Here is a 12,068-nt window from a genome sequence, read left to right on the forward strand (position 1 = left end):
CATCTTCTTCCATGGGTACCTCTCTTAGGAAACCATGCTGTGGACTGTCATTTCCCAAGAACTCTAGGATCCTTTTGTGCATACGCTGCACCTCTTGCCACGGCAAGACAGTTCAATCCAGAGATCTCACATGAAATTGGTGTTAAGAGGATCCGCCACTGGACCAAAGCCCGCCGATAAGTTGTTCAGCAACGGGACAAGTTAGCTTACGAGAAATGTCAGCAACATGCTCACTGACTGATGCCCCAAATTAGGGATTCACGGACAGCAAAATATGTGAAAGCCTTTCTGGGTCATTAACTAGTAGCTGTACCGCTGACCTTGCAGTCAGGTGAAAGAGTAACAAAACTTAGGTGTATGGCACGACCGATTAAGCAGAAAACATCTCTACTAAATTATGCACAAACGATAAACAGAAAACATCTCGAATAAATTATGCACAAAGTACAAAATGTATTTAACTCCACAAACATCATAACAAGTACAGTATCATGAAAGAGCATAAAAGGATGTAGAGAAGCATGCATGCCAACCAGAATCTAGAGTTACATCATTCTTTTAACCTGCAGATGACAATTGCAGTGTGTGCAAACAGTCTTCTCAGCCAAGTAAAGAAGGGAGAATTCGGAACCTCCCGGTTAGGCGTATACAGTGACAGTACACCGAAAGAATATAAAGAATCTGCAGCCACTACATAAATTAGGTCCTCATCCTGCTATCGCTGCGTCAACTTGAAAAGAACTGCTGCTAGAAGGGCTGAGTAGACTATGTTCGAAAATGATTGGCTTCCACTGCTTGTGGGATAAAAAGAAGGAAGCGCGCACTCCTCTCCATTAAAGAAAACCTTAGTAGGAAAGCCATCTCCTCCCGGAACATTTATCCCAGCAATATTTTTCTTGGTAAATGAGACCACAGACTGTTGTTTCCCGGGGACCCTAGGGTCCTTCTGTGGATTAGCTCCATCAGTTTCTGCTACAAGATAGTTTAATCCCGGGCGTCCTTGCATGAGGATGGTATTATTAGCGCCATTTATCTCCAACATGGTCGCATTCAACGAGTACATCTTTTCAAACCCAGGAGCAGCCTTATCCATTTGCACCGCAGCGAACCAATCAGGAAACGAGGTCTCGTCCCAGTTGAAGATCGTGACCCTCGCACTCCAACCACGGGTGTAGTCAGTGTATAAATGCCAATTGATGCTGACCCCGCAGTTATCACCACAAGGAAGTGGATTGGGCACTGTACGATGCTTCAGTTCTGCCCAAGCAAGTGCCAATGCTGTACGATTCTCGAAAGGAACAAGAAGTGCCTCTGACGGAAGAAGAATGGCTGGATCTGTGGTGCTACATGTTTGGCTGGTGCTGGTAGGGCACCCGCATGCGCAAGTCCGGCACGGGACAATCGACTCATTGTAGTATGAAGAGAAAGACACGCAACATTTAGGGCTCGACCCCTTGGTTTGAGTGATATTGCACACCACCTGCCAGCTGGCAACTGCAGTAGAGTTGGAGGGTAAGCCACTAGGGTCTGGGAACTGGCTTGGGCTCACTCGAATGGGTGGACCACACTGGTAGTCGGGATTCAGCGTGCCGTTGATCTGCCAATTCTGCGGAGGTGAGAGCGCCGATCTGTTGAGATCTGGTGGCATTTTGTAGACCTGCATCTGAAACACTGACGTCGACTTGCTTGGGTCCATTGACGGTGGCAAGATGGTGCCGTTTCTACAACAATTAGGAATCAAACCTAAAGTGCTGTCATTGGCCTTGGTTGGAGGCAAATCAATTATGGTCGGCCGCTTCTCACAATTCAATACAGTTGAGAAATCCATTTCCTTGTAGTACGTGCCCTGGGTGCCAAATATGCAGTCACTAGAATCGACAACATATGGATAAGCCCCTTTCATCGTGTAGATGAACTCCTCCCTCATCCAATCCCAGCTCAATTTCCAGTTATCAAGACGACCAAGAGGGTTGTGGTTGGCAATGGTGACCTGTGCCCAGTAGGACGAGTCATATGTTCTGATAACATCGTACATGATCGTCAGATCGCCATTTTTACGGGAAAGAAAATCATCGCCAACAGTGATGTTGGCCTTGAAGTTGGTGTCTTTGGTGCAGCACACTTGCATCTCACTCTTGCCTGCAACAACCACATCCGAGAATTAAAACCTTCGCTTAACATTAAGGGTGAACTGCATACTCGCAAACGATCGACAGCAATAACATCCCATATAATTACCCATTATCGCACCAGTAAAAACCGCTTCCATTCACCAAGTAATCATTGAAAATGGGGGGAGATTGGTTTCTTAAGTCTCGATTATTAGAGAAGGCTCTGTTAACAGAGCTATCTCTTAAAAGCACAGAAACCCCACAATATGACCTCTTACTACTGAAGACATCTCCCTTCTGCATCGTTGAATCAAACAAGTTGAAAATTGTAATATATACAAAGAAAATCAAAGATGAATTTTTCTTCTTCAGATGAACTATTGCATAATCAAAGTGGCATCAGTCCTTTTCCACATGATCTCAAGTAAACGATGATCACCATCATATGAGTACCGTCATATCCAATATAGTTTCCCCAAAAATTCAGGACAGAGACAGCACAAAACCACATCGAACCTCAAAGAACAAGATCCATATCATTTTCCCACTAAAGTGTTCAAGAAACCTTAGTACCAACCAATCCATCGCACTCAAAACCACTGATCCTTCACTTAGCCCCCAACATCAAAAGTTCCATTTGATAAACTTTCACCCGGTCAGAGATCAATTATAGTCATTAAGAATAAAAAAAGTAAGAAATCACATCAGGCTCGAAACAGAGCGACGAGCACGAAATCAGCGGCAATGACAATCACTCACCCTGCAAAGTAGGCTTGGGACACACGAACCCATCGTTCGCCAACGAGATATTCGTCGGCATCGGCACGTCCGGCGACTTCACCCCAAACTGCGTCCCCACCAACGTGACTTGCACCTGCATCTGCGTGACATCGCCCGCCGTCTCGATCGCCGTCTTCAGATCGGTGGCCGGATACCCCGCGAAGACGGTGCCGTTCCCGACACCGGCGGGCAGAGACGACCCGTCGGCCAGGATGGCATTCGAAGCAGAGACCAGGAGCTCGTCGTGCTGGAACCCGACGAAGACCATCCAGGACTTGAGCTCGTCGGCTCCATTGTTGAGGACGGTGAGCGTGGACTCGAAGCGGTAGGCCTGGTGGGTCGCGTTGACGGGGGGTAGCTGGGATCCGCCGGTGTAGGAGTAGGAGAGGAAGACGCCGTTGCAGGCGTCGGAGGCGGGCGACGGCGCGACGTCGGTTTGGGAGGAGGAGAAGGGTACAGCGGTCAAAATGAGGAGGATTGAGAGGAGGGTGGGCATTGTGCCTGATGGGTTTCCGGTAAAGTTTCAAGCTTTGAACATGAAGAAGAAGAAGAAGAATTGACGGAAGAGAGAGAGAGATTGTGTGAGGATTTGTAGAGAGAGAAGGCTGAAAGAGGAGAGTGTGAAAGAAAGGCGTAAACGCGTAAGAGAGAGAGTGGACAGCTAGCTTTCCTGTTGAGAGAGAGAGAGAGAGAGATTTTGTAATGAACGTGTTGTGTACCATTTCCTATTTGAGTTGTTCAAATTCAAACGACTCGGTTTGGTGGCTTGTTTCGAACATCCGCTAATCATGTCGGGATTAATATAATCTAACCTAATATATCTAATTTCCAAGACAAATTGCGTTTCTTATTTTAACATATCGATAATCGCACCCTCTACACCCTTAATTACCAAATAATAATTTTTTTTTCTGTAAAGCATAAAATACCTCGAAATTTTACGTTTCAAAATAACGGAGCAATTTTAGGACTTGCTCGGGTCCAATATCCTAGGATATTCTGCCAATTCAAGTACTTTTTTCTTATCCCCAGTTAATTTTTAGCCTCGGTAGTGAAGATTTTGACGAATTTAATACATCCATGTCAATAAAAAAAATACTAGTTACCATTCAAAATGTGAGTTTCGAATTTATGATGAGTCGGTTAAAAGAAATGTGCTCTTTTGACCATGTACATTTATTAGATATGTCAAAGTTGATTCAAACTCACGAATATGTAAATTGAAGATTTCAATTGATCAGATGCTTATAGCGGACAATTGACGATATCTCCCTGAGGGACCTAAGTTGGGGCTCATTGACTTACTTGTTCTGACATATTCTAGTCAAAAACTAAAATCATTAAATTACGTCCATGTTCTTTCACTCATCAAAATAAGGGACAGTAGCACAAATTATCGCTCAATTTTGGTTAAGTGTACAATGTCGTTTATGCTTAACTTTGGCCAAATTGGCATCTTTTTTTTCTAGATTTTTAATTTATTCAATATAACCTCAAACTATTGTTGAATATTCAACTTAGTCCATATTCAATATGTGGTCTATGAACATTTAGATATTTTTCTGTTGTGTGGAGACTACATTTGACATTTATCAAGTTTAGGAACCACATTACACAAACTAAAAATTCTTGGGATAGTATTTCAAATTGGGCCAAAGTTTAAGAATGATATCGTACACATTAAAAATTCAAACATGACATTGCATATCAAATCAAAGTTTAAAAACCATTTATACTGTCGTGAAACTCAACTAATCCACTTATGCTTGTACCTTCATACGTATATTAAGAAGATCACGACGTGGATGACTCATTCCGATCACGACGTGCATGAGTCATATTTGATTGAAACGATCTACGGGCGAAAAGTGTGCGTGTGACTTTTATGGTGGGAAGAAGCCAATGGCGGAAGAAAATGTCGTTGTCGGGAGAGCAGGTTGATGGAAGCTTCGCTTCGACGGCACAATTTCGGTTCGAAAAGGAGAGCGTGGCGCTGGAATTCCGGGGTTGTCTTTCGGGTTCTTCCTTATAGCCCACTGCATAAAAGTCTCCATCGATCGTGTATCATAAGTCCAATGATTGACCGCCGTTGTAGGCTAACACACCTGGGAAATCAATTCTGTAATACCGGCCCGCCCTACTCGGCTCGTCCGGCGACATTCTGGCCAAGATTTTCTGGTCGCGAATAGACCCGTATGGCACCGGGTGGGGCCAGTTCTCCCATCTGGTTAAATTGGTCCCAAGAATAGCATGCAAATTGACAATCACCAAGCATGTCGCTCCTTGTTCAGTTCAAATATCCAGTTTCTATTAGGATTAATTGGTTTCAAGGTGGATTGTTCCTGAAATCAAGAACTGGACCAGGCAAGGTCGATTCCCAGTTTGGGGAACCGAGAACTGGAGAATCGATCCTGTTCCATGTTCCGTAACCAGTGATTTCCTTTATGTTTATTCTATTATCTAAAGGTGAGAGTTTCCCAACATTAAAAAATGATAATATTTTTGCTACTTAGGGTTTGTTTTAGAATTAAAGAAATTAAGAAATTTTGATCGATCCGTCGATTCTGTCCAAGTAGTCTAGTTCTTTATGTTAAATCGGAAACCGGATTGGTTATTCTTGATTCCAACTTTTAGAAATCGGAAACCGAACCGATCCCCCGGAACTACCCAAAACCGGCCGATCTGGCCCGGTTCTCGAGTTAGACGAGGACCGATGCACACCCCTAATTTCTACTCTCACCCCTGATATAACCAATCTCTGCCGATTATGGCCATCGTTGGGAGATCGACATCGGCTCCCCTCGGTTCACGTTGAGGTGGCCCACCCCACATCCAGCCCTCTAGGAACATAATCGCCTCGTTCCCCCACTAGCACAAACTATGACATTATCCTATCGACTCAATCGTGTTATCCCTCGATATTATATATATATACCAGAACGAGAGGTTTCCGGATGTATCGGGTCGACTGCGATGAATTGCACCCTTTACCTTGGTGTTTTTCTCAGTTGAAACATCTAAATACATGAAAGTGGCTAAGTTGACTCAATTTACTGACTACATGTATAAGGGAGAGTACTCCCACTTTCTAATCCCTCTTTCAATTTTGCTTTACTTTTTCTACGCAATTTCACCCCCTTTTTTTTCACGCAGTTGTCTAGAAAAATGTACTTTAATGTCCTCTGGCGCCAATTAACATAACAAATTACGGCATAATCACAATGCGTTGTATGAGTATACGATTTATATCGATCTCGACAAAAGGTGCATCCATTATTTATCCTTAATATGAAATTAAAGCGTGTTTCATAGCATCCGTGTTGTTGTCAAAATCGCATCCGTCGATCCTACTTTTAATTCGGCTGTCTTTTAAGTGTCTTATGATTTTATCACTTTAAGATGATACAGAAGAAGATGTGCAAGACTAATTACTCCTAATCTTACCAAACCTGCTTGGACTTTTTTGATGCCAAGTCCGGCTTGGAGAGGTTGAAGAACTGCCTGCAACCTGGCCCACTCTGCAGGAAGAGCCGTGCCTCGTCGTCGAGCTTTCCGGCGAAAACACCAGGCGACAAACGGAAGAAGATTGCTGTTGCGTTCCCTGACCGTGAAGCTAAGAGATTTGGGGAAAGTGGTGTGAGGTGTTCAAAGGGAAACAGCAAAAAGAGAGCGAGGAAGGAGAACAAGAATGCCTCGCCATTGGAAGACGGGAAACACGATTGCGTATTGGAACTTGCCGAGAAGCTAGCGGAAAAAGCAATTGAATCTCGGTCGCCGCTTCCGACGGTGGCTGTGTGTGTTCCGACTTACTTACCCGCTATTGCATCACGTCTTCTGCCTCTTCCGTGGCTCGCTAATTCCGACAGCAACCCCTCCCTAAGTTGGCCGAAGAGTGGGCGGCGAAGTACGTGCAGTTTTCTTGGATGGTCGAACCAAGTCGAGTGTAGGATTCGGATCGAAGATCGCAACAGGCTATGAGAAAGAAATTCGCTGCGGCCTGCGATTTATTTCTATTCATCGTACTTCCCCATGCTGATCATATTAGTGGTGTGCTCATATCATGTGCTCCAGATTTAGTTAGTGAGATTTTGTCGGATCGTCGTGAACTGTTTAAAAAGCTAACATCAAGTCTCGTATGGTATCGTAGCACGAGTTCCCGAGTTCGAATCTTCTACTTGCCTTTTCAATTACATATTTTCATGCTCGGTATTAAGTAAAAGGACCGGACTAAGCGTTAGGGAGAGTGATAGAATAATTAAATATTAGACCAAAATTCATATAAGAACTTAAGTTTTTAGAACAGTATGCAGTAGTAACATCAAATTTCATGTAATTCAAACGAATTTAAGGTATACCTAGCCTTGTCCACCTGAACAGATGTTTCGAAAATGAGAAAGGATGCTACAGAACGGGGGGCTAGGAGAATGAAAGATGAGCATCCTCGGATAGGGATGTATTGTTTTTTTTTGTGACCAAACAAAAAGCAAGTGTGAACAACGTGAATTGTCCATCATAGATTGTCCCAGCTTTTCTCATGCTCTGGTCCCTCGAATTGGCCTTTGTATGAAGCATGAAGGCTTCTTCTCTCTTTATTGATAAGAGAGAAATTGTGAAGCGACTATTCGACTGAGCCTGGGAGTGGCTAGAGAACATCGATAGCGAGATTTGAGCTTTGTTGGGACTTAAGATCGCACTAAACGTCGGAAGGTTGGTTATTGAGCAATGTGTGATGTTCCTAGATTAACCCACACGAGACATTATCCGTTTTGATCCATTTCATATCGAGCCGCACGATTTTATCATTTGGCGTACGTGCATGCACTTTCCTCAGAGGTCACTCATCCTCATAACATTCTGGTCTAAGCACGCTTTTCGAAGCAAATCTTGCCGTACATATCCTAGACACGCTCTTTTCATGTTCGGTATGCAATTCGATTCATTCCCACCCCCTTGATCATTCTAAAAATTTGCCAAGAGCCACTCCTTATCCGATCTCTCGAGCCCAACGATAACTCCTCGCACTCATCGGACTGGGTTGTTACTCTGTAAGTCCCGTGAGTGGCCCTGCCGAGCCCCACAGGGTTGAAAATGTGTGGCTGTCCCCGGTGGTAAAGTAAAACGGGTGAGTTTCCCTTTCCTTTTCCTTAAAACTTTTTTAACCTTTTGCTCTGTTCCTCACCTCCCAAAGATATGGCCTATCTTCAAAAGATAAAAGGGGCAGACCTTACTTTGTACTCCTTCACTCTCTGAGTTCAGCTCTTCCATTCCATCATCACATTCCCACATTGAAGCTCTACAAAGTTTCACTTCCCCTGCGCTTCCACCCAGCCCAGCCATGGCGGTCTTCCAGAGCACCATCCTCCTGCTCCTGTTGGCTCTCACTCCCCTATCACTAGCCACCAACACCTCCTCCTCACATTCACCCGCCATGAACAGCTCCACCTCAACCCCCACCGCCTCCTCCTCCAAATACCAAATTGAGTGCACCGTGTGCTCTGCCTGCGACAACCCTTGTGGCAAAGTCCCCCCGCCGCCGGTGCCGCCCTCTCTGCCTCCACCGAGCTCCGGCGGGTCCTACTACTACCCTCCTCCTCCTCCGCCATCCCAGCCCTCCTACAAGTACTATCCCCCGCCGCCGTCGCAGCCCTCCTACAAGTACTATCCCCCGCCCCCATATGGCGGAGGCGGGTACTACTATTACCCTCCGCCCAATTACCAGAACTACCCGGGGCCGCCCCCGCCGAACCCGATCGTGCCGTATTTCCCGTTTTACTACCACATCCCTCCTACTGCTACGTCCAGCTCTCCGGCTACACATGCCCACTCGCCCATGAGCTCTGTCTTGCTAGGCAGAGTCGGCGCGGCTCTGGTTTGGTTGCTCCTGATTTGAAGAAGCGAGCTATGGGGGCAGATCAAGCAAATTGCAGGCGAGACAATGTGCGCAGTTTCAGGGTAAGTTGTTTAGAGAATTGCCCTTCTTCCATGGGCTCAGGATCATCATCATCATCAATCACAAAGATGGGCAGGAGCAGAGTGACACAGAGAAGCCATTGAATAGTGACTCGTTCCCAGCAATTACTTTCTTCTCTGTATTCTCTCTTTCCATAACATCGACGTGTGGAGTGATGATGTGCAATTTGGACATTGAATTGTACCTATCTTTGTTTGGTTCCTGTGGCAAACGTGGCAATAAAGCGAGACACACAGAGAGAGAGAGATAGAGAGAGAGAGAGTGGTCATTTCCTTGGAATTCAATCATGAAAGGGTTCGCCCACTAGGCAAATTGCAATTAGTATGCTTTTTCCACTTTTGCTGAACTGAATCAGTGGTAGGGTAGAGAGAGAGAGAGAGTGACTGTTGGGTACAGGGGCGATGCTCAATGATTCTGCAACTTTCGGTATCTGGCCACTGTTTAGATCTGAATTTCTCAGGTAATCTTTGGGGTTATGCAAGCTGAGAAGCTTGTGATGATGTGCATATGCTCTGTTTCGTCTTTCTCAGTAGAATAAAGATTGGGTCGTAGAGGAGGTTCTCGGTCTCACTAACAATTTGGCAGGGCTTTGACAATGGTTCGACGATTCTTTTGGCCGAGTAACTCATAATTCGACTCCACCTCGAATGTAATTAAAATTTCACGATAAGTAGTCGTTGGGCGTGTTCCTAGACAATTCATCATTTATTCCGTATCGAAACACGCAGCGATTTCTTATCATGTAGTAAGAGCGAAACTTGTAAAACCCCATACATTTGAGCGAGTTTTGTTCGGAACTTCCGTTTAAATCCCGGCTCGAATTAGAGCCAGGTTCGAAACATAACTGGATCTTTTCAGAATCGAATCCCGACCCGGTCCGCCTCGGAATCCGTGCTCCTAGCATTTGTCGTGATCACGAGAAAGTGGTAAAGGCATTAGGTGTGTGGGGGGAGCGTGCCTAACGGTCCGCGATGCAATGATTTTGATTTTGATTTTGAGGTAAAGAGAAAGGAAGCTGCCCAAAGTGTCACTTTTTTTTTTGTTTTTTTTCAAGTGTAAATTCTTGACAAAGCTTGGAAATTTCGGGGAAAAATAAATAGAACAAGAAAGAAGAAAAGATGATGATAAAGATGGGCCGTGAGGGAGTACGATGTGAACGTGAGTGGGGTTTGTTTCTTACGTGTCGATGCGCCTTCGCTTGTGGGCCCCCCTCCCGATCCTTTGAGCCGACCATCTTCCACCTTGCCACGTGGAAAAAGCTTTGCTTGTGTGATTACAAAAAAAGGGGGTCAATACCGTCAAAAACTCCAAACTCGACAAATTTATTCAAATTTATTTTTTAATTACAAAAAAATCTCAAATTGATACACTTATGATAAATTTACTCTGAACTATTTTTTACCACAAAAAATCACAAACTAAACTATTTTTTTAATCGCCAAAAACCTCAAACCGATACACTTGTAATATATTTACTCTCGGTTAGTATTCGTTAAATTTTATAGTCAAATTTCTGACTCGATGACACGTGGTAGGGTGTATCGGTTTGGGATTATTACCCTCTATTTATCACGGATGTATCGATCTCAAATTTTTCTTGGTATTAACTCAATTTAATGAAAATTAACAGAGGGTAAATTTGTCACGTACATATTTGTGGTAAACTATAGTGTCGGGCTCGTCGGTGTGGGGATTTTGAAAAGGGAGCTACTATTTTGATAGTTTTCATTATTTATGACCCCACGATTTTTCAATTAATAAGTACTTTATGCAAAAACACTTTGTGATGGTGTGTGAATGTATGGTCAGAAATAACCGACAGTATTATCAGATTGTTGGGGGAGTATTTTCCTTTTAAAAACTGTTAGTATAGTAAAGATCATACGGGTAAGAGAAAAACTCATGTATCTTGTAGCGAATTTTGTTTGGACCGTTCGTTTAAATCTCGGCTCGAATTAGCATTGGGTTCCAAATATATTTAGATCTATTCGAAATTGAATTCGACCTGGTCCACCTCGAAATTACCATTAAATTGTTGAATTGGATGACACGTGGCAGTTCATGAGTGTACATGTTTGAAATTTTTACCTATGCTTATTACATGTGTATCAATTTGAATTTTTCGAGGTATTAACCCAATTTAACGAAAAAAAAAATTGTCACGGGTGTACCGATTTGAAATTTTTCGTGGTAAAAAGATTAGTTTATGGTAAATTTATCATAGATGTATCAATTTAGGATTTTTTGTGATAAAAAAAATAGTTTGGGACAAATTTGTCACAAGTGTACTAATTTATGATTTTTTGTGGTAAAAAAATAGTTTGTGGTAGATTTATCATATGTGTACCAGTTTGGGGGTTCCCGTAGTATTAACAAAAAAAAAATGCCTTTCATTTTTTTTCTTTATTTTTGCATTTACGCTCCATTTATTTTACGAAAATTGAATAATTCGTAAAAAATGATCACTTATATCAATTGTAATAATTGCAAAGATTATTTCTCATTGTCCACGGAAATATTAGATATAAATTGCTATCGAAAATAAAAATATTTTTTATTAACTGATTATTATAATGACAGTTTTTAAAAAAATATTTTTCAAATCATTCATTTTTCGCGAAACAATCGAAACATTTTTCATACTTAAATTTCAAAATGAATAAATATATATCAAGATTCTCCTAATAAATTTTCCATTATCCTTCTCACCCAAACATTTATCTATTTCGACTTAACTAGATTTGGAGTTTGGAAAAAAAAATTCCATTTCATTTAAGATTAAGTCAAAATTACAAATCTCTATAAGTGAAAGTGGGTTCGTTTACTTTTTGTTGATGGGGGGTGAGGACAATTTCCATCTCCCCCCCAACATCTTATCACGTGAACAATGCTCATGATTTGAATCATTGTTAATTACGTGATTACATGCACTTTTTTATCACTTCCTAATATTGTATTTGATAATGAATAGAGAGACAAAAAATCTTCAAATGTATTTTCAGAGGCATTCCACCAATGAATATCGGAATACATGAAAATGGTAAGTTGACTAATCTATTGACCACGATAAAGGCACTTTCTACTCTTGCTCAGGCTTTCTTAGATTAAATACGCGATTCGAGAAATCCGACCCGTGTTTAATAGATACCCGAATATGAATTACATTGGTATTGAACATACTTGAATCCATCGTGGTCGCATTTTGA

General features: G+C 42.7%; 2 protein-coding genes across 2 annotated transcripts; one reads left to right on the top strand and one right to left on the bottom strand.

The window, feature by feature from the left end:
* Positions 1 to 409: 409 nt before the first annotated feature.
* LOC115739289 (COBRA-like protein 7) lies at positions 410 to 3,550 on the bottom strand. Its single transcript, XM_030672298.2, has 2 exons — positions 2,871 to 3,550; positions 410 to 2,139 (listed from the first exon to the last, which is right to left on the bottom strand). The coding sequence occupies exons 1-2, from the start codon at positions 3,385 to 3,387 to the stop codon at positions 716 to 718; spliced, it is 1,941 nt and encodes a 646-aa protein (XP_030528158.1). The 5' UTR covers positions 3,388 to 3,550; the 3' UTR covers positions 410 to 715.
* Positions 3,551 to 8,109: 4,559 nt separating this feature from the next.
* LOC125312662 (extensin-like) lies at positions 8,110 to 9,064 on the top strand. Its single transcript, XM_048271501.1, has one exon. It carries the CDS (start codon positions 8,227 to 8,229, stop codon positions 8,779 to 8,781), a length of 555 nt encoding a protein of 184 aa, XP_048127458.1. The 5' UTR covers positions 8,110 to 8,226; the 3' UTR covers positions 8,782 to 9,064.
* Positions 9,065 to 12,068: the final 3,004 nt, after the last annotated feature.

The sequence above is a fragment of the Rhodamnia argentea genome, chromosome 10, assembly GCF_020921035.1.
Source record: "Rhodamnia argentea isolate NSW1041297 chromosome 10, ASM2092103v1, whole genome shotgun sequence".
NCBI lineage: Eukaryota > Viridiplantae > Streptophyta > Magnoliopsida > Myrtales > Myrtaceae > Rhodamnia > Rhodamnia argentea.